This window comes from Petaurus breviceps, unplaced genomic scaffold, assembly GCF_028583685.1.
Source record: "Petaurus breviceps papuanus isolate PSGF00001 unplaced genomic scaffold, PetGlider_PUasm1.0 208, whole genome shotgun sequence".
NCBI lineage: Eukaryota > Metazoa > Chordata > Mammalia > Diprotodontia > Petauridae > Petaurus > Petaurus breviceps.
In genome coordinates this window covers 22,681,844-22,705,119 of record NW_027185852.1, presented here as the reverse complement: position 1 = coordinate 22,705,119, position 23,276 = coordinate 22,681,844, and the positions used below count along the sequence as shown (strand labels likewise).

At 48.7% G+C, this 23,276-nt stretch overlaps 1 protein-coding gene across 1 annotated transcript in view; it reads right to left on the bottom strand.

Moving 5' to 3' along the window:
• The window catches only part of LOC138165332 (zinc finger protein GLIS1-like), a 28,800-nt gene that overhangs the window by 4,105 nt on the left and 1,419 nt on the right, over positions 1-23,276 (bottom strand). Inside the window, exons 2-3 of the mRNA XM_069093540.1 lie at positions 18,497-18,659; positions 843-1,021 (exon numbers count right to left, since the gene is read on the bottom strand). Of these exons, the coding sequence (XP_068949641.1) occupies positions 843-1,021; positions 18,497-18,659 (342 nt within the window). The remainder of the gene's footprint in view (positions 1-842; positions 1,022-18,496; positions 18,660-23,276) is intronic.

The following is a 23,276-nucleotide window of genomic DNA, read 5'->3' as shown; positions in this document are numbered from 1 at the left end:
ATACAATAAGGTTCTAGGCTGACTAGACTCCTGTAGAGCACCTGGCATCTCACAGTGGGGCCAGCCAATGGGCCCAGCGCCATCCCCTGCTCCCTAGTTAGATCCCACTGGCAAACAGCTGCAGTCTCCTCTCCCCCACAGCCCTTCATGCCTGACCTGGTTCCCTTGAGCTTTGCCAGTCACATTCCCCAGGTAATGAGCATGTGCTGATGCCCAAGGTCTGGGACATCTTTACCTCTTGGGGAGGCCCATGTTGAATGCTCAATAATTATAACGTGGCCACAAAGTTACAAAGTCTGGTATCTCCAGACCCCTTCCACAGCCCTCTCTCCAGAGTTGCCCCATCCGTCCAGCTTGGGCCGTAAGCCTCTGACCACCCCTGCAGGCGGCCTTTCTTCCATGCCCAGCATCCTCAAAAGCCTGTCTTCTCCTATGATGTTTGTCTTGTAGGGCCATGTGGTATGGTAATTCTGGGAGCCCGAGGTTTCAAGAAGTCCCCATTAATTCTGTCAAACTGCTTTGTCACTTTAGAACCTGACAGAGTGGGACCCAGGAGGCCCTCAGCCCCCAAAAGTGCGCCAAACATCCCGGATATGGCCTGAAGAATTGTGAAAAACAGGATAAAAACCCTGGTGCCCCTCACCCAAGGGGGCTGCTGTGAGGTGAAAGTGCTTGGCAAAACTGGGAGTTAGAATGAATGATTATTACAGTTTTCTGCTTCTGTATCTCTTCCTTCTCCTAGACTGTGTGCTTCCTGAGGGCAGGGATGGGATTACCACTAATCTGGCATGGCCCTGGGCTCCCCCAGGGATGCTCAAGGAGCGGAGGGTCACCATTCTTACCTTGTGGGGCCAGCGGGGGTCCTGCTGCTGGGCTCTGGAATGGTGGGTACGGTTTGCTAGAGAGCGTTGGGAAGGGCTGCCCTCCAGGGGGGTGGGCCTGTGCAGGTGGCAGTGGGTGTTTCTGCAGGAGGGCAGGTGGGAGGAGTGCTTTCAGCGGTGTGACGATGCTGGGAGTGAGCCTGGGGAGGGAAAGAGAAATTGCTGAATTGTGGGAAAGGGACCATGAGTCACAGCCCAGAGGTGCCCATGGGGGCGGTGGCTGGGTCTCATTCAAGGTCCTTTGCTGGAAAAAAACCTAGATTTCTGCTGACATCCAAGCACAGATTTTTAAAAGCCACTGGGAGATAGAAAGAAAGACCAAAAGGAAGACAGTAAGATACATCCTCAATAAACTATGGTCTGAAGGATGCTGGGAGGCATGGCCATGTTCCACCCTCTCTGACCTTCTAGTCTGACGTTCAGTGCTCCCGACTGTAATGTTTAATTTTCAAAAATCCCTTTAATCTCTGACACTCTGTGTTCGGAATTTCTGAGTTCCCACATTCTATTTTCTAAAGTCCCTTCCAATTCTGATATTCTCTCCTTTCAGCCCCTGTATTTTTATGCTCCAATTCAGTATTTTCTGTCCTAAATTCATCTGTTCTAAGATTCCTCCTACTTCTGACATCTTTCTAGGCTCTTCTAATCCCCTTCCCCCAATTCTGGGTCATTCCATGAATCTACATGGTCAGGATTTATTCTAAAAAGTGTCCCTCCCATTGACAGGAGCCTTGATGAAGGTCTCTACTAAGCCCTCTTCCTTTCAGAGAGCAGTAGTCCTTCTGGAATTGGCTGACCCCCAGGTGTGAGCAAACCCTTGTCTTCCCCAGCCCAGCTTGTCTTCATCACTCTAGGTAATAAGACTAAAAATGCCTAATCACTGTTTGGCTGCATAGGCAGAAAACTTATTAGCACTAATGACCAGGCTCCAATACCCAGTTTAGGCTTTCAATTTGTTTCAATCAAGTGAGCATTTTCCCCTCTGCCAGTGAGAAGGCCCACAGAGGCCTCCTTGGGCTGGGGCCAGGCCTGAATCCCAGCCGGATTCCACCACAGCTGCCCCTGCCTCCAGAAGTCACCTCGGACATGCACTGGTCTGCCCTGCTCCAGTTTCCCAGGGAAACTCTGAAGTCACCAGCAGGGAAGGGGGAGGGAGGCCAGGGGACTGTCCTGAGGCTTCAGGAGCCTGGCAAGAACTGGCCTGTCACTGACTAGCTATACGGCCACAGTCAATCATTTTTGTTTCTGGCCCTCAGTTTCCAAGTATGTAAAACCAAGGGTTATACTAAATGATTTCTAAGCCTCCTCCCAGCCCTGACATCCCCTGCTCTGAGGCCCCTCCCAGCCCTGCCATACCCTGCTCTCAGGCCCCTCCCAGCCCTGACATCCCCTGCTCTGAGGCTCCTCCCAGCCCTGACATCCCCTGTTCTCAGGCCCCTGCTCCTTCCAGCTCTAACCTTTTCTGATGGGCCTGCTCACAATCCACTTTGTTATTAGTTATATGGGTCTGAGTCTCATCTCTATTAGCTATTATTATCGAACTCCATAAGAAAGCAGGGTGAGTGCCTGATAGTCTGCCAGTGATCTAGGGAGGGTGAAACACCTGTCTGGGAAGAATCGCAAGGAAGGCGGGTTCCCGGTGACGGTGTCCGAGTTTAATGAGCTTTCTACTACCCCCACCCCCTATAAAATGAGAAAGAAGAAGGGGAAAGTGAAGACCTAGCGATGTTCTGACTCAACCGGCCTCCGATGAGGGCCAACCCCGTCACCGCTCTGAGCCCTGGGGTCTTCTGCTCCACCAGGGATGGGACCTGCTAGGGTATCCTGGGTCCCCAGGTTGCCTCTGGCCTAGCATCCCCAGCCCTAAGATTTTATCTGGGTTCATCGTGCTCCGAGTCTATGAAAGAGACCAGTGAAGGCAGGTCTTAAAGGTCCCTCAAGTGGGAGGAGAAGGAAGAGAAGGAGGAAGAGGAAGAAGAGGGGGAAGAGAAAGAAAGAGGAGGAAAAAAAGGAGGAAGAGGGCGAGGACGGAGAAGGCTGAGCCCTTGTGAGCTCCCAGGGCCAATCCTGAGATCAATTAGAGTTCTTGGCTCTCCCTCCAGCGCGTGGTTTCAGCTGTTACCAGCTTCAGAGCTTTGCAAAGCAAACGATGAAATGTTCGTTTGTGTAATAGATTAGAGCCAGGGCCGATTCCCCCCATGACGCGGGGACACAATGAAGGGAGATTCTTCGGATCCCCCGCAGGACTATAAAAACGGTGCCGCCGCTGAGGCGGCGCGATGCGTGCCCTACGGAGAGTCGCCGTCTCCCATCGACAGGCACGGGAAAAGTACAAAGAAAAGTCTTTCCTAACCGTTTCTGCCTCTCTTTGTACCCCGGCTCTGAGCAGAGCTCGGCAGCACACAGTAGGTCCTTACTATGTGGTTCTAACAAATGCTTGTCCACTCTCTTCCCGATGATGCGCGAGGCTGTTCATCATCAGCCGATCGCTGGTCTGGGCACTGATACCAAGTCAGCTCGGCGCAACACCGACTTTAAGTTAGGCACCTGGCAGTGACCAGTGAGTGATTCCCCGTGCTGTCCAGACTGACTAGAGTGGAGGAAGCGTGGTGCAAGGGGATACGGTCCCAGTTCTCCCGCACAGGCTGCCCATGAGGGCACCATTGTGACCTCACACAAGGGCTAACCAAAAACGGACAGGGCGCCGGTGGGGGGATGGATCCCTCCTTACTAGAGGTCTTCAGACAAAAACTACTCCTTCTCTTCCCCACTCCAGGGACAGGGGTGGGGAGGGGGTGGGACACATCGTCCATTCATTAAATGGCAAAGAAAAACTAAAAGCTGATCCCCAAGACAGAAGAATGAACGTCTGGCTTTGTGGGGAGACCATGGGGCTGGAAGTGCAAGGAGAGACGGAGGAAGTGAGAGGTGAGGATTGTAGACAGCCTTTCCTAGGAGGAGAGAAGGGCGCAGGACAACAGCCTGGGGGGACACAAGCGTACTGAGAGGTTTTAAGCTCGGGAAGATCTGCGGACACCGACGCACAGCTGGGAAGCGCCTGCGAAGTCCCGAGGCACCGCTTTGGATTCCAGGCTGGTAAGCGAGGGGCCCCTTTCAGAATCCAGCTGAGAAATGGGGGAGGACAGGAAGTTAGAGCCCACGAGGGGCGTCCTAGAGTGAGGGGCAGCCTCCGGGGATTCTGGGCTCATCACTGGCCATTGTGGGGGCTCCCTGAGAGGAAGACACCCCACTTGGAGCTCCCTACGAGTCTCCTTTGTAACACGTACTTTATTTTACGCATTTGAATACATGATGCTGAAGGAGTCCATGGACTCCGTAGGCGGTCAAAGGGTCCATGAAGGAAGGAAATAAGCATTTATGAACTGCCTACTATGTGCCAGGCAACGCATATAAATTTTATAAATACTGTCACACTTAATCCTCACTCACAATAATCCCCATTTCACAGCTGGGGAATCGGGCAAAGGGTAAGTGACTTGCCCAGGGCCACAAAGCTAGTCTGAGGCCAAATCTGAACTCTGGTCTTTGTGACCGACCGGAGGTCCAGCACTGTCTCCACTACAACCCTGGCTGCCTCCACGACACTGAAAAAGGTTAAGAGCCATTCAGAGATAATCTCTAAGGTTACCCAGTCAATCAATAAGCTTGTTTTACATGCTAAATACTGGCTAGGTGCTGGGGATAGATACAAAACCCAAAATGAAATGGTCCCTTCCCTCAGGGATCGTCCCTTCTCTCAGGGTCTTCTCCAGCTCAACCATTCCATCACTTTGGTGTGGTACCAAGAAGGCCTGTGTTCAAATCCTGCCTATGACCCTTACTAGCTGTGTGACCGTGGGCAAATCACTTTACCCCTCTGAGCCTCAGTTTCCTCCACTGTAAAATGGGAATATTAATACCTGAAGCTCTGTGGCTCCCTTACAGGGCTGTGAGAGCGTGCATGTCAAATGCTTTGCAGACCTTCAGGTTTTAAACTCTTTCTAACAAACTAAAAAGCATCCAGTGGCCTCTGGTAATGGAGGTTCAATGCCTCCCTCCCTCCCAGCCCAGCCCATTCCTGTACTGGCTAGTTCCTGATGGGGCAAACCATAAAGGGGAGTTAGTCTGGTAGCCCAGGACCCAGCACAGTCACCAGGACACAGGAAGGGTTTGTTGAATGACCTGAGAGAGGTTCTGTTTAATCAGCTAGAACCCTGGTTTCTTGACCCACTTCCTCAAAGCAGTAAGGACTAAAGTGCTCAGAAAGAGAAAGAATCCTTCCTACAGCTGCCAAACTGATACTGTTAAAGCACAGAGTTAAGTGTGCTACTCTCTTCCTGAAGAAGCATCAGGGACTCCCCAGAGCCTGCAGCATAAAACATAAACTGCCACTTGACAGGGAGAGTCCTTTAAAAGCTGGCTTCAGCCTCCCTCATTTCTAGCCTTATTACACATCACTCTCTCTGGCTATGTGCGGCTCCCCATAAATGGCAGTCCACCCCCATCTCTGTCCCTTGCACAGGCTGCCCCCTGTGCCTGGAATCATCTCGCTCCTCATTTCTACCCTGGGGAACCACCCTCTGATCTCTTCTGATCTCCCTCTCTACACACCCCCTTCCCCAAACCACTCTGCTGGTGTCTGTTTTTTAACCTCATTTGTGATTTCATTGAGTTAGTCTACAAGAAGTGATTGGATGCTATGTGCCAGATACTGCCCTCAAGACATCCAGACAGTGCGAAGGGACAAGCATTTCTGTTATCTTATCTGAAAGACAAGAATGTGGTCCCTGCCCTCAGGGAGCTCACAGTCTAATGGGGACACAACAACATATAAACAACTAGGTACATACAAGATGGGCAGCTGGGGGCGCCACAGTGCACAGAGAGCTAGGCCTGCAGTCAGGAAGACTGAGTTCAAATCCATCCTCTGACACTAGCTGAGTGACCCTGGGCAAGTCACTGCACCCTGCTTGCCTCAGTTTCCTCCTCTGTAAAATGAGCCAGGAAAGGAAATGACAAATCACTCCAGTGTCTTTGCCACGAGAACCCCAAGTGGGGTCACAGAGGCTGAAAAATGAGACTGAAAAACGCCTGAGCAACGAAACCATCCAGGATCCAGTGTAAATGGGAGGTGATCTCCAAGGGAAGGCACCGCCACTGGGGGACACTGGGGATGTTCTGCCTCCTGCAGAAGGTGGGATCTGAGCTGAGTCTTGAAGGAAGCCAGGGCAGGCAGGTTCCCAACTTAATCACCTCGGAGAGTGTCCCGGGAGCATGGGAAAGGCAAAGGCTTTCCAGCTCTACAGAATGAGTGAGAAGGGGACCCCCAAGCCTTCTCAGAGAGCCAGACCCCGTCACCTTACAGAGGAGGAAACTGAGGCCCAGAGAAGGGGATGGGCATTTCTCAGGGCTGCCCAGGGAGCTGGTGGCAACAGCCCAGATCTCCTGATCCTAAATCTGGGGCTCCTTCCATGACCCCACATGGTCCCTCGTCCCTCTTCTGAGGAAAAGAAGGCATGGCACAGATACCACTTGGCAAAGCCCGAGTTGGGGAATCTTGGGGGGAGGTCGTCCTCAGCAGCCCAGGCAGAGTGTTTGTACATTACAGAAATAAAAGATGGATTGGGCAGAGGGGCCTTCCTTAGTCGGGCATCCCCCGTGGGGAACCATCCAAATGAAATCACGCTGTGGAGTCCCTGCAATGGCTCCAGCTGCCCCTGCCCAGATGCCATCATTCCCAGAGCAATCCTGGCCTCAGTTTGGGTTTCCCAAAGTCGCCTCCTCCAGGAGGCCTTCCCTGGTCCCTCTAGTAGGTAGCACTCCTCCCAGGATAGGTCAAAGGCAGGGCTTGACCTTAGGTCTGCCTGGCTTTCAGGCAAGGTCCCTAACCACTAGCCCAGGCTGCCTCAGGGTTAGGGGGTAGGGGAGATCAGGAAAAGTTCCATGTAAAGTTGGTGCCCAAGCTGAGTCTTCAATGAAGAGAGGGATTCTGGGAGGGAGAGGTGAGGAGGCAGAGTCTTCCAGGCACTTGGGGACTTTCCCCCTCCTAGCTCTGACATGGCCCCTTCCAGCTGACATATCCTGTTCTAAGACCCCCTCCCAGCTCTGACATCCTGTGTTCTAAGGGCCCTCTCAGTTCTGAGATTCTACACCAAGAAGGCAGTCGATACAGAATTCTCAGGATCTAAGTTATTAACAAAACAAATTAGCTTTTAATAGAGACACACATTTCTTCACAGCATTAATAGAAACTGGTAACAAGGTGTTAACAGTAGAGATTGGGGCCTATTACAGCCAATTTGTGCTTCTCCAGTTTCAAGGTGTTAAAAAATCAAGATTAGCACCTGGCAAGGCCTTCCCTCCCAAAGGTCCTGAGAATGGGGCTACAGGCTGTAAGTGCTAAAAGATCCTAATTTCAATTCAGCTCCACCAGCATTTACAAAGTACCTACTGTGTGCAAAGGTCTGGGGTCACAAAAGATAGGAAACACCCAGCCCCGGGGCCTCTGGAGTCTACCTGTAATGGTAAAGAAACACACAGACACCAGAAATGAGGAGGGAAGGGCGAGGGCACCAAGTCAGAGGGGGCAAAGGAGGGACCTGGGTGGGACAAGGACAGTTTAGCAGGCTCCACAGGGTCGATATCTGGGTTTGAGAGGTCCCCACCCTGCTGTTTGCTCCCTCTCTAATGCACTAATTCAGAAGATGTCAACAGTGCGATGATGCAGCACCCTCCAAAGCTATTAGGTCTTGTGAGACACTCTGTGGGGGTTCTGCTGTGGCCAGACCATATCGGGAGTGATAAGACAGGGAAAATTCTGGACACTGAAGTTTAGGAAGTACACTGATTGGCTAGAGGGGCCTGGAGTCCAAGCCAGATGAGTTAACAATAGAGGAACCAGAAAGGCTTAGCCTGGATTGCCTAGTACAACACCTGGCATATAGCAGGCACTTAATAAATGCTTGTGGGCTGGCACACAGTAGGTGTTTAATAAATGCCCATCGACGGACTTGCATGATAGCTTTTCAAGTACCTGAAGGGCTGTTAGGTTACAAGTTCAGAAGACAGAAGTAGGACCATGGGGGGCTGATTTGGGCTTGATATCAGCAAAGGCTTCATGACACAAAGTGTTCACCCAAAGCAGAAGGGGCATCCGTGGAGACGGGGGTTATAAAGAACATGTAAGATATTCCTTGCTGGTTCCAATCCAACATATGGAGGGTTGGCAAGCCTTCTTCTGGTGATGAGTGACCAAGGGGAGGTGCTATGTGGGGTTAAGGAGTTCTCTAATTGGCCTCCACACCAGAAGGACTAATGGTTGTGCCCAAACTGAGCTGAATACAAAAGGAGGAAGACTCCACCTTCACCTTTTTTTTGCACTTTTCCTTCCTGGAAGTGAGCAAAATCAGAATTTCCAGGTAGAAGAAACAGCTTCATTTATCTTGGGTCTCTGGGCATTTATGGTACCTAGGATTTGTTTGTCTGCTGTATAATTTCTATTCATTCATTCAATCATTTTAAAAAATCTTTTGTATTTGTTCTTCACTTACTTTAGGTGAATGTATCCCGAGATGGGAGTGACCAGGTGGCTGGTGAGGCCAGAAGCTTCATCAAAACCATCTGAGTCCCCACCAATAACCAGTGACCCAGAGGTGGTGGGAGAATGAGCCTGGGCTGGTGAGGACACTGTGTGGCGACCTGCTTGGCCAAGCACAGCAATGAACTGACGTGAGAGATAGCCAAACTGAGCAAGGGAAGAATTCATCCAGTGGCCACCCCACCCCTTGGACATGGACACGGACAATGGACATGGGGAGTCTGCAAAAGGCCGGGAGGTCCCCTGGCCACACACGTTCCTTCTGAATGCATTCTCAGGGATCCAGTGTGTGCAAGAGGGAGAGTGTGCCCCTGGGCTGCACAGAAGGCTTTATATCAACAACTCTATGCCTGCCCCTCTTTAGACTCTGAGTGGGTATAAAAAGAAGGGTGCTTCCAGTTTGGGGGGATTAATAACTTCTACCCCTTGCTATCCCCTCTCAGGAAATAAACTTTTGTCAAAGCTAACTGGAAGAAGACCACAATGGCAGAGAAGGAAAGGGCACAGCTCAGCTCTATCACTCTACACATGACTCCCTTCCCTGAACAAGGGAAGTTCAAGCACATCCAGACACCCTGACAGAAAGGCTTTGAGCAAGTATCAGCTGGCTGACTGATAGTGAAGGGCACACCAGATGGGGGCTCCCAGGTCCAGGTACTAGAATCTCCAGCTCCTCAGAACTACCCTAGAGTCCTGAGGGGAGAAGTCAGTCACCACCTGGTGTCACAGCCTAACCAACGGAATTAGGGTTGGGGTAGTGACCTCTGAGAGGGGGGTCACACACCTACATAACACCTTCTCTCTTTAGGGCCTCATTTATCTTTGTGTCACTCCCAGGGCCAGACAAATGGTATGAATTTTTTATTTAATGAAAAGGCACTGAACTGAACTGGTTTTGAGGTTTCTGAATGGATGAAATAAGATAAAAGGTTTCAGTGGATCCGCAGTCTCATTGATGGGGGTGTTCCCACTAGCAGCTCAGATCTAACTCACCCCCACTCTGACACATTGCATTGCCCTTATCCTGGTCTTCCCAGAAATGAAACAAAATAAACGGAAAGCAATCTAGGGAAAGAGGTACATGGAGCCAGCAGGGATCAAGAAAAGCTTCATGCAGAAGAAGCCTTGAAGAAAACAAAGCATTACAAGAGGAGGAAGTAAAGAGAGAGGGCATTCCAGGCATGAGCCAGTGCAAAGGTGTGGAGGTGGGAGATGTAAAGAACACATGAAAGGGAGTAATATTTAACAGAGCTGGAAAGTAGACTGGAACCAGATTGTGAAGTCCATTAAATGCCAAACAGAGTCCTTTATATTTGATTCTGGAAATACCAGTGAGTCACTGGGGTTTGCTGAGCAGTGAGTTAGGAAGATCTCTTTTGAAGCTGAGTTGAAGGGAGAGAGGAGGCAGAGCCCAATCAGGAGGCTGGTGCAACAGTAGGCATATTTACTGATATTCTATCAAATACTGGTTTGGGGAAGGTGATTTTTTTTCCTAATTTTTTTGGGGAAAAATTTCCTTTTTGGGGGGAGCTCAAAGCCTTTGAGACTGAGCTGCCTTTGGCACACATCCCTCTTCCCAGTGACCTCCATAACCATTTCTCTTCTGAGCATACCACTAAACTTCCCCACCTGAGCAATGGTGGGGGGGACTCATGACGATGAGATCCCAGAGCCCTGAAATACGGCTGCACTCACTTTGGACGCATCCCCTACACACCCTGGCAGTTCGTGGTCTGATGGAGTTAACCCATGAGGGCGACAGAGCCCCCCCCATGCCCCAGGAGCAGCCAAAGTTTGTTTTCCCTTTCCCAGCCTGCTAGAGATTCAGATTTACTGTCTTCACAAGCGGCTGCTATTAAACAGAACCTGTCGTTATTCACAGCAGACGCCATAACGTGTGTTGAAAGAACTTGGTGCTACCTGAAGTCTTAAAAATGAAATACTGACCCAAGATGGAGCAAGTCCACTGGGGGAGGCCCATTCTCGGTTGGCCCAACCATGCCTAAGTTAAACACTTTGGCTTTCAAGAAAACACATATAAATTAATATAAAATGACTTGTCCTGGCACATGGAGGGCTCTGCCATCAACCTCCTCTAAAAACAAATCTAATATACATACAAGCAACCCCTCTACCTATGCCTGAGAGCCAGTATAAATATATTTAGTAATGAAGTCAGATCCTCTTAGAACATTTGTGAGTAAATTAGATAATTCTGTCAAACTATTTAAATGTCTTAGGAAACCCTCTGGGCGCAGGGAATGCTGGACTGGACATTGACTTTGGCAAGAGGGGCCAGAATATGAGTCCTTCTCCCTCCTCCCCCCCAAAAGGGGGGAGGGGGTCAAAATTAAGCCCTGCAAACATGAGTAGTCTTTTTGTCCCCTAGTCTGGGGGAGGTCTCGGCGTCTAGGCTGCTTTGGTGGTTCTGTAATTCACATTTGGGAGACGTAACACAAGGGGGTTGGGTGGGAAGCATTCGGGGGCTGAAGAGGCGAGGGATCCCATCTTGTCATCGCTCTGGCTCGCGGGCGTAAAAATTCTTTACGTGTACTTACCCAGGAATGCAAGGCCAGGTGATGGATGAGGCGAAGCCATGTACACAGGCCCGACGGGAAGGTTGGGAAGGCCAGCTAGAGAGCTGGCTGTTTATCTTCTACCAGGACAATGTTTGTGAAGTGTCATGAGGGATGGGTCATTTGAGGAGGGCTCACAAAGCAGGCTGGAGCCCAAATTTTGGCCTATCTCCACCCTCCTTTTTCAGCTTTATCTCCCACCACTCCTGGACATGCACATAAGAATTATAATGCATTCCCAGTGTCACTGAGAAAGATGGTGGACACGTAGGTCAGATTGGATAAGATGACCTAGGAGATCTGGATGATTTACAAGGAACTGATACTCATCTAAAAGGGCAGTTACAAGTCTCCAAAAGACAAATGGATAAATGGACAGACAACCCATGAAAAGAAGGAACAGAAATTGTAAATAATGACCTGGGAAATGTTAAGCTCATTAATAATCAAAGGAATTCAAGTTAAAACAAGTCTAAGGCACCCTGTCACAACCTTCTAATTGGCAAAAATATATAAAAATGATAAAAACAAAACCTATGCTGGTGGAGGAAGAAGTCCACCCATACACTGCTGGTATTATTGCAAATTAGTTCAGTCTTTTTAGAAAGTGTTTGCTAAGGACATAATGGATCATAAAACTGACCCTATCCTTTGACCTTGTGATTCCATTACCAAGAACATGCTATTAAACAAATCACTAAGGGAGACAAAAGGACCTTGTCATACTCGATGTTTACAGCTGTAGATTTCTGGCTATGGTATGCTTTTGTTCAAAAGTCTTTGGTGGCTCCCTATAGAGACCTCTGACAAAAGACAAATTCCTCAGGCTGGCATGGAAGGCCCTTCCCAATCTGGCTCCCAACCCTGTTTCAGAACAGTCTCCTTCATGCACTTTTCATTCCAGCCAAAACTTACCAGTTGTCTCCTGACCTTTCACCCTTCCCCTCCAAGCACATGTACAAGCTGGTCCGCCATGTTTGAGAGGCCTTCTCTCTTGCCAACCTTCTCTCTTAGAATTCTTATCTCCCTTCCAGGCTCTGCTCAGATGTGTTCTTTGTGAAACTTTCCTGGATCCTCCCATCTGTTAGCATTCTCCCCATCTACCAAAACCTTGTGTTTATTTCTCTATGTACATACTGTATGTATCCCCCATCAGTAGAATGGAAGCTCAAAGACAGGGATTGTTTCATTTTGGGCTTTGTATTTCCAGGGCTTAGAATGGTGTTCTTCACAAAGTAGATGCTTAACAAATATTTAATGAATTGAAATCTAAATGGGTCAAGTTGGAGTTCTGAAATAGTAAAAAGTTCCAAGTATGGGAGCAGAAAAGAAAATGTAAATTACACCTAATGACATATATACTATGTTTAATCTCAATAATAACCAGATAGATACAAATGAAGTGAACTCTAAGGTATTATCTCACACTCATCTGATTGGCAAAATAAGGGAAAAATTATAACACCTCATCTTTTAGAGAAATAGATGTGCTTATACATTGCTGGTGTTATTGCAAATTAGAACAATGTTTTTGAAAAGTATCAAGCAGAACACAATAAAACTCCTATGGTGGATCATACTCCTCTGACTCAGGGATCTTGTTACTGGAAACATATTCTAAGGAAATTATTGAAAAAAAAAGTTCTAGTTATAAGGGGATATTTGTAGGTGAAATATTTCTAGCTCCGTTACTGGTAAATGCATGGAATTACCAACACTGCCCATGGTTTTGGAATGCCTGACCCCAATTTCCTTATTGTCCTCAAAACTACAATAACCCGTGGCCTTATCATGTAGGTGCACCTTCTGCCTCAGATCTCCTTGATGACTTGGTACAAAATCACTGAAAGTTGCTGTTGTCGAAAAATGGATCTAGATCCCAGAAGGAAGATACGCTAGACAATCTGAGCTGCTGAGGACTTCCGAGAACATTCTGTCCAAGCTTCCACTCACACAGTCCTGATCCTCAATCAGGCACTCATCACTTCACACCTGGGGACGTGGGATGCTGGGGTGAGGGATGGGGCATGGGGGTGTCTCCTTGCCTCAAGTCCCCTCCCCACTGCAGCCCACCCTCTACCCAGCTGCTAAAGTCATCTTCTTTAGAGTGTCCCCCTCCCACCCCCAATCATCTCCTGCGGGATCAAATATAAAATCCCCCGTTTGGCATTTAAAGCCTGTCACAAGCTGTCCTACCTTTGCCTACTTACATTTCACCCTTTTCTATGCACTCCACTGGCCTCCCAGCTGTTCTTCACCCATGACACGACATCTCCCAAGTCAGTGCCTCTGCACAAGCTGTGCCCCCTTCCTGGAATGCTTTCCCTCCTCCTCTCCACCTTAGTTTTCCTGGCTTCCTTTGAGACTCAGTTCAGGTGGCTCCCCCAGCTGTTAATGCCTTCCCTTCTACTCTGTACGTATTGATTTATCTAATTATTCAAAAGTTGTCTCCATCTGGATTAGGGGCAGAGAAAAAGTAAGGGTCCATCCCCTGCATGGGGAGCAGCCAGTGCGAGGATGTGGAGGATGGAATGAAGGAGAACCAGCACGTGCCTGAGTCCTCCATTCATCCAATGAAAGGACAGTCAACAAACTTGGATACTTCCAGTGGTGGGGAGCTTACTATCTACCGAGACAGGCTGGTCAGTTTTTAGGTAGCTCTAAATTTCTAGGTTGGTCTAAATAGAAATTGGGCAGCTAGGTGGCAGTGGGTAGAGTGGCAGACCTGGAATCAGGAAGACTTGAGTTCAAATCTGGCCTCAGCCACTTGTTAGCTGTGTGACCCTGGACAAGTCACTGAATCCCATTTGCCTCAGTTTCTTTATATGAAAAAATGAGGTGGAAAAGAACATGGCAAACCACGCCATTATTTTTGTCAGGAAGAGTTGGACATGACTGAAAAATGGCCAAACAATGATTTTTCAGGAGTGTGGCAAGGTCTGAAAATAATTTCCAAAGGGTTAAGAGAGTTTTGAAATAGTTTAGTCTTCCGATCTAAGGGGTCTACCAAAACACTCTGGTGCTATAAAGTCTAGAGATATACACCGTTGTTACCAGGAAACTGGATCTGAGAATATTGAAAGAATTTGTGAATGTGGTTCCTGAGTAGCTACTGGTACCTTCTGAATCCTGGAGGAGACAGACCCAGGAGGGAGGAAGAAGCAGGGAGACAGATGATTCAAAACTCTATCCCAAAAGGGGATATGAGCTGCCTGGGGAAGTGGAGGGCTCCTCCTTCCTAGAGTATTCAAGCAGAGGCCAGAGGACGAGGTGTTGTGAGGGGATTCCTGTGCATGGATGGGTCAGACCACCTGGTCCGAGGTCCCTTCCAACTGTGACACTCTGGGACTCTACCCAGAAGATTCAGGCACATTTAATAGATGTCAGCAGTGTGACAATGGCAGCAGAGAAGAGAGCTGAGGTGTGGGGGCTGTGCTTGGTATTCAGGACTAGGGAAGGTGTGGTACTCCCACTGTTCTGAGCTCGTCAGTCCTCATCTGGAACGTGCTGTGCTCTGTCTGGTCGTCCCTGTTCAAGAAAGGCACTGACCAGATGGAGGGGGACCAGAGGAGGAAAACCAGAACGGCAAAGGGTCCTGAGTCCCCATCCTGTAAGGATTTGCTGAAGTCACTAGTGACCTGGGGTGCCAAACACAGGTCTGACTCTATCCCTCCCCTGCTCGAAAAGCTTAAGACATTTAAGAAGAGGGAGATGGGGGTGGGGAGGTGGGGTGCCCTACTGCCTTTTATACCAGATGCAAGATGTGGAGATGCTCATCCTGGGCTCCAGCCCAGCCCTGTAGGCCAGCGAATCCTCCTCTCCCTCACACTCCACAATCAAGGCAAAGTGGCTGGTGTTCTGCTTCCTGCATAGGACTAGTTCATCCCTGACCTCTGTGCCTTTGTACAGGCTGCCTCCCATTGCTGGATACTCTCCCTGCTTTAGACTCTAGGAATCCTTTAAGGCTTCTGTTCAAGTGCCATCTCCTACAAGAGGCCCTCCATGATTGCCCCAGTAGTTAGTGACACTGACAACTGTGTTTATTTCATACATGTATTTTATGTGTATTTATTTCATATACATATATGTATTTATTTCATGTTATATGCATTTACTTCATATTTATGTGTATTTATTTCCTATAATTATGTGTATTTCACATATATGTATTTCAAACTTGTGTGTATTTAATCTATTTTATGTGTATTTATTTCATATACATATATGTCTATTTCATATACTTATGTGTATTTCATATATTTTTTGTATTTCATATATTTTATTATTTCATATATTTGTATATTTATTTCATATATTTATTTGTATTTCATACATATTTTATGTGCATTTAATTGATATATATTGTGTATTTAACATTTTATTTCTTACACTTCATCTATTTCATATATTTTATGCATATTTATTTCATATATTTACATGTGTTTCATATATATTTGTGTATTTATCTCATATATTTATGTCTAATATGTTTTATGTCTATTTCATATATTTCATGTATTTCATATATGTGTGTATTTCATTTATCTTATATGGATTTATTTCATATATTTGTATTTTGTACATATGTTTTATGTGTATTTATCTGATATTTTCTTATTTGCTTATCTGTGGGCATTCTGAATTCTCCAATTAGAATTGTAAACTCCTTGAGGACAGGGACTTTTGTTTTATTCTCTGCATCTCTAACACCCAGCACAGCGCCCAGGAGGTACTTAACTTACTTAACCTGCTGAATTTAGAAGATAAGATTTAGGGGCATTCTGTCTTTGAGTATTTGAAGGACTCTATCCTAAAAGGATTAGAATTCTTCTTCTTTGACCCTTGAGGGCAGAACCAGGCCCAGTGTGTAGAAGTCAGGGTTAGAGGCTGAATTTGGCTGGATGGAAAGGGAAAGTTCCTAATAATGGAATACAAAGAAGTGAATTCCCTGTCAATGGAAAAAATGAAAACAGACTAGATGATCACTGGTTGGGGATTCCATAGAGGGGATTCATATATTTCAACAGTGGTAGGGATTACACTGGACACAGCTCACAACATGGAAAGGACACTGGATTTGGGTTCAAATTTTAGCTTTGTCTGGCAAACAAATTTTACAGACAGTGTCTCTGATAAAGGCCCCATTTCTAAAATGTATAGAAAATGGAGTCAAATTTATAAGAATGGGAGTCATTCACCAACTGATAAATGGTTAAAGGACATGAACAGGTAGTTTTCAGATGAAGAAATTAAAACTATCTACAGTTATATGAAAAAAAAATGTTCTAAATCACCTTTATTTTTACTTTTTGGAGGGCAATTGGGGTTAAGTGACTTGCCCAAGGTCACACATCTAGTTTGTGTGTGTGTGTTAAGTGTCTGAGGCCGGATTTGAACTCAGGTCCCCCTGATTCCAGGGCTGGTGCTTTATTCACTGCGCCACCTAGCCGCCCCTCTAAATCACTTTTGATTAGAGAAATGTAAATTAAAACAACTCTGTTCTAACACCACACACCTATAAGACTGGCTGACATGACAGAAAAGGAATATGATAATTGTGGAGATGTGGGAAGATTGGAACACTAATGCATTGTTGGTGGAGTTGTGAACTGATACAACCAATTAGGAGAGCAATTTGGAACTATGCCCAAAGGGCCATAAAACTGTGCATACCCTTTGATCCAGCAATCCCACTACTAGGTCTGTATCACAAAGAGATCATAAAAAAGGGAAAAGGATCCACATGTACAAAAATACTTATAGTAGCTCTTTTTTTGTGGTGGCCAAGAAATGGAAATTGAGGGGAGGCCTTTCAGTAGGAGAATGGCTGAACAAGTTGTGGTATATGAATATCATGTAATATTATTCTGTAAGAAATGATGGGCAGGCGGACTTCAGAAAAACCTGGAAAGACTTCCATGAACTGATGCTGAGTGAAGTGAGCAGGAGAACACTGTACACAGCAACGGTAAGTCGGTGTGATGACCGACTTTGAGAGACTTAGGCTCTTCTCAGCAATGCAAGGAACCAAGACAAATCTGAAGGACTCATGATGGAAAATGCCATCCACTTCCAGAGAAAGAACTGATAGAGTCTGAATGCAGATCAAAGCAGACTGTTTTTACCTATTTTTTTCCTTTCTCGTGGTTTTCCCTTTTTGTTCTGATTCTTCTTTCATGACACGTCCAAAGTGGAAATATGTTTAGTGTGACTGCACATGTATAGCCTACATCAGAGTGTATGCCATCTTAGGGAAGGAGAAAAAAATCTGGAACTCAAATCTTATATAAGAGAAATGTTGAAACTATCTTTACATGTAATTGGAAAAAATAAAATACTATTAAGTGGGGAAAAAACCCAAATTTCGGCTTTGTATTTATTAGTTACAAAAATGTGGGTGAATGCCTTTCTCTCTCTGGGCCTCAGTTTCTGCTCCTATAAAAATGAGGGGGATGGCTTCTCAGGGTCCTTCTTGCTCTTAGCAAGTCCCCCGCCCCCAAATTCCCTAATTCTAGCCCAGAAGGAGCTCTGCCAGATCACAGCTGAGGGCTCCAGAGAGGCAGGGGGGGAAGGGGTGGGGCACCAGGGACAGCAGAACAGTCCAATGATGTTTATTTGCAAGGAAAACTCGTTTTCTTAAAGGTTCTCCAATTAGCACATTAAATACTTAGCTCCAATTAGCTGGCTGTAATGGGAAGCACATTTTTGCAGGCAGAACGTGGGGCATTGTGGATGCCTGCATTTGCCTTCAATTACTGCGTGTTTAAGGCTCAGGCTCTCCAGTGCGTCACAGCAACATTCTGGGGAACAGGATCTGCCGTGGGCACAGCCGTCAGTGGGTCCAGTGGGGGGGGGGGGCATGATGAAACTGTGTTTATGGAGTGGGCAGGAAAGCAATTTGTCCACCAAACAAATAACTATTAGCACTGGGCCATCGGGGGAGGCCACCTGGGAGTTTCTTGGGGAGCGGTGGGCAGGGGATTCCTTGGCCCTGAGGCTCCCAGCTATCCTCCCCCGAGTCCACAGGAATGTAGGGTGGTGAGCTTCCTCCTCCTGGAGAGCAGAGGCCTGGGTTCTAGTCTTGGATCTGCCCTGGGCTCACTCACTGTGTGACCCAGGCCAAGTGGCTTCTGCTTTCTGGGCCTGTTTCCCCCCTTTTTTAGAATGAGGGGGGTTTGATGAAATTAGTCACTAAGGTACCTGACATCCCCTGTTCTCAGGCCCCTCCCAGCCCTGAGATTTATGAACATGGTGGCTGTTCCATTTGACCAAACATCATTATACATACACACACACACACACGTAAATACCCTGTAAAGATACTCCATCACTAAGGGGTTTTGGGGGGGTATTTACCCATTTAACCCTCCCTCCCTCCAAGCTGAGCCCACACCCACAATGTTGGGGGCAGGGGGCAGCTCCTAAAGTGTGGAGTCACCTACCTTTCCCTGGTGCTCTCTGCTGTGGGCAGAGGGGACAGGTGGTGCTGGGAGCTGGCCATGGTCGAGGAGTCCAGTGGGTGGTGCCTGGAAGGGCCGTCCTGAGGAGGGGGCAGGATTCCAGCAGTCAGTCCATTCTGGGAGGCACCTGAGCCAGGGAACATGCCTGCAGGGACACAAAGAGCCCATGTGTCATCTGGTAGCTGTAGCAAGCCCCCTCCCCATGTTCCCACTGACGCCAGACACTCTCAGACAGCCTGGAGGGGTCCTTCTTCACCTAGAAATAAGCCAGGATGCTGCCGTGCACTGAGCTCTAAGAGTGGGCAGGACCACTGCCTCTGACCTGGGGAGATTCAGCTGAGGAGAGCCTGGGGCTCAGGGCTGGGGGCCACCAGTCAGCTGGAGAATGTTTGCAAACAGGAAGCCAGGATGCCCCAGGATCTTGGGATCGAGCCACATGCCATTGTGGGCCATCTAGTACAGCCTTTTTCCTTTCCAGATGAGGAGACTGAGGCCCTCACAGAGTCACAAGATGATAATTTCAGAATTGGAATCAATCAATCAATCCTTTATTATATGCCTATTGTGTGCCAGGCATCCTGCATCCCAGAGTCACAGGATCATTAATTAACGAGCATTCATTAAGCTCCCACTATATCCTAGGTACTGGATTCATAAATCAATGAGCCTTTATTAAACTCCTACTGTGTGCTAGGCATTGGATTCATAAGACAACCAATCAGCATTTACAATGTTCATTCAAATAAAAAATAAAATCAATGACCAATTAGAGCTTAATAAAAGCTCCTATCGTTTGCCGGGCACTGTTTGAAGCTCTGGGGACACACATGAAGTAATTCCTGTCCCCACGGTGTTCCAGCATTCCCACGGACCAGAGAGCACAGAATAAATGCCCGGTAGCCCAAAGAAGGGAGGGAAAGGACGCTTTAAACCGTGCCCAAAGGAAGCCCCATCCTCCTAACGCCCAGCAGTAGCACTGGCCTCTGCCCTGGAGCTGTCCAGCACTAGGAGCCGCCACCGTCAGGGCAGCCCACTCTACCTGCGGCCAAAGGCCAAGCTGAATGGGTGAGGCCCCTCCCACTGTGCCCATCCCCATCCTCACCCACAGAGAGGAAAGTAACACAAATGTCAGAGACTGGGAGACCAGGTCCTCCAGCACCTTCCACCATCCCACACAGGGACCTGAGGACGGGCTTCTGTAAAGACTGAACTGCCCAGTGTCAGAGGGAAGAACCAGACCTGGGGGCTTAGGAGGAGATAGATGTCAGCGGAGAGGAGACCTAACATAGGGAACTGCCTGTGTGGGGTGTCGGCTGCCTTAAAGGTAGTAAGCTCCCTGTCTTGGAAGACATGCAAATCAGTTGGCTGATCCTCCATCTGGGGAAGAAATTTTGGCCTGGGTCTGATGCTCTCTGGAGTCAGATGCTTCTGGAATGCCTACCCCACCCCCAAACCTATGGGAGGGAGCTGCTTTTTCTGTTGAGAAATCACCAGGAGTTCCCTTGTAATCCAGAACATGAAGAATATAGACAGGGGTGACAGCAGAGCCAGGAAGGAGTCTGGGGAGGGGGCAGCACGCCCTGGGGCCAGTGAGAGGGAGTCAGACCCACAGACTGTAGCCCTTAGGGGGTGGGCACAGCCTTTCTGAAGGAGCTGATTCTGCAGCTAGAAAACCTCTTTCAAAACATCCTCTCTCCATAAACCTGGTCTCCCCCATTCTAAAGGAAGCTCCTTATCTGGGGACATCGTTTCATTCTTTGTATCCACAGAACCGTGTGCAGGACCTGGCCCCCAATAGGAGCTTAGTACTGACCCTGGGCCTCAGTTTCCTCAGCAGTAAAAGGAGAGGGTAAGACCAGGTGACTTTCAAAGGTCTCCGATTCCTTCATCTTTAACTGGCCCCTGGGATAAAAGGTCCCTTGGGAGATGAGGCTGGAGGCCTTGCCTTTGTCATCACCTCCCAGCTCTGGTGGACTGGGGCCTCACCTTTTAGGGACTGAATCCTGGTCCTGCCTCCTCTAACAATTCAAGAGTGGAGGATTTCTGCCTACAGCCTCAAAGCCGCACATTGGCTTTGGACTCAGCCCTGCCAACGCACAAACCTTTGCTAAGGACCTACTGTGCGCTAGGCACGGGGCCCCAAAGACATGATGGAAAAACAGTCCCTGTCCCGAAGGAGCTCACACACTCCTGGGAAGTCTGCCCAGGCACACAGCTAAGTAAATACCAGATAATTAACTCAGGAACAGAGAGTTCACTAACGGCTGGGGAGAAGGGGTGGGACTGGGGATCAGGTAAGGTCTTCTCATAGCAAATGGCACCTGAGATAAGCTTTGAAGGAAGCTGAAGATTCTAAGAGGCAGAGGTGAGGAGGTAGGGCATCCCTGGCAGAAGGGACAGCCTAAGCAAAGGTATGGGGGTGAGAGATGGAGTATTATGAGGGAGAAGCAGAAAACTGGCCGGTCCGGTAGAACAGTGTGTGCAGGAGAGTGATGCTGATGCTGACTATGTTGACTGATAGGAAGCAGTTTGGGTGGGAGGGCACTAGCAGTGGGAAGGATGGCTTGAATGAGCCCTGTGAAGCCTGGATCTGTGTCCCAGGGTTGGGGGTGGGAGCCTCACTATCTAAGCCCTTGGGATGTTCCCACTCTGGCTGGGGAGTGTGGCTTTGGTTCAGACCTTCTCCTCTCCCCCTCCCCGCTGCTCACCGCCACACCTGGCCAGGCCTCTGGCTAGAGCTCTCCCTCTTGAGTTTGCCAGCCCCTCTCCAGCCCCTGTTGGGACTGAACATCCCGGACCCTTCCTCCCTGAACCAGTTCAGTGTGTGAATACATGTCATCAATCACAATTCACAATTGTTTAACCTTTGGCCCAAACATCTGTTCCCCAAACAGTGCTGCCCTGGGCAGCTGCAGAGGGGGAGGGCTGAACAGCCAAAAAAAACCCAGAGTGAGAAGTAAAGGATCCCAGAGAGGGGGGCAGGGCCTCAAGCTTGCAGGATACCCCTGCCCTGGGCCTTAGTTTCCCCATCTGCAAAACAAGGAGACTGTATGAGAGTACTCCCAACAAGTTATTTCTCTGGCACTTGAAAGTTTGCTGGAAAGAGCTTTCCTGACAGTAACCCTGTGAGGAAAGTGGGGCCGGGGTCACCCAGGCTCAGAAAAAGTGACTTGCCCAGGTCATGTCACTACTAATGATGGTCAGAACCAACATTCGAACCCTGGTCCCTCCTGACACCATGCCAGGGCTCTTTCCATGATCCTCTGGGGAGCAGCCTACTTCTATACATACTCGACAGTGTGTGACCCCGGGGATGCAGAAACCTCTTTGCTTCTCCCCTGCTCCCATCCCTGTCTGGGTACATCAACGGAGACCTGCAGCCAGATGGGCAGGTCTCAGATAGAATGGGGCTTGGAGATCCCCTGTGGCTCTTTTATGAAGGAAGAGACTGAGGGTCAGTCACATAGGTAGGAAGGACCAAGGCTGATCCATGAATGGGCTCTCTTTCCCCACCCCCCCCGTCTGTCTGTCTCCCTCCTCCTCTCCATCTCCCTCTTTCTCTCTCTTTCCTCTGTGTCTCATCCCCACTTCTGTCTCCCTCCTTCTGTCCTTTCTCTGTCTCCCTCCCTCTCTTCTGCCCCTCTGTCTCTCCTTATCTCTCCTGACCTAACACAGCAGACCCAGCCTTCTGCCCTGCTGGAGAATCTCCCCATTGTGGAGAGGTCTCTCCCAAGCCGAAGCACAGCAGCACTCAGCAGCAGTGGTCCCAGTAATCAGAGGGCCAGAGCTTGCAGCAGGAGGGGGCAGGGGGCAGCCACCACCAGCCCCGCTTCAGGGTCTGCACCATCAAGGTGCCCACCCACTAGCACTTCTAAGATTTACACAAACTTGACAGAAGTGATGGGAAGTAGATGCCATGATGATGCCCATTGTACAGAGAAGGAAACTGAGGCCCAGACAGTCTAAAGGATGGGCCCAGGGTCCCACAGTCGGTACCAAGGCTGGGTCTGGACCTCTGGTCTCCAAGACCAGCCCTCTTTCCAGGGCACCAGGCTAACGTGTAACCTTGGGCAAGTCACTGCCCTCTCTAGGGCCTGAGACGGCTCTGCACCTATGACCTCGCGATCACGGTCCCTGTACAGGACCCTCTCACTGGTTAGGCTCCTCTTCCCCCGTGCCTCAGTTTTCTCACTTGTCAAATGGCTGGAGGGCAGGGAGGTGTGAGCTCCTTCTCTGACACTGGAGGCCTCTTTCCAATCAGAGTTAAACTTGCTTTGAAGCCAGACTCCCTGAATGGTGGTGCTCTGCTCCTCCATAGGACTGGCTTCTATCCCTAACATATTTTAAAACCTGAAGCTGCTCCAACTTTGAGGGAGAAAAAATAAAGTTAAGACATTTTTTAAAAAGTTTAGAGTAATCTGAGAAGTCCCAGTGGGCTGAGGCTCCACAGACGGCTATTGTGGTTTCTTTGAAAAAACAAAAAACAAGCCCCCAAATGAGTGTTTTCAACTGGAATAAAAAGGCCATTATCTGGTATCACTTCCCATGTGGTGCACCAGGGAATGCTGGCGGCCCATTGGTCCTGAAACACGAGCCCAGCTTTCTCTGGCTGAACTATCTGTGGGAGCCTGGGAGCCAGGGAAGCAGGCCGAGGATGGACGTCAGCAGGGGAGGGAGCATGGAAGGCTGGGACAGAGACTCAGAGCCAGGAGGGTCTTAGAACAGGGGATGTCAGGGCTGGGAGGGAGCTTAGAACAGGGGA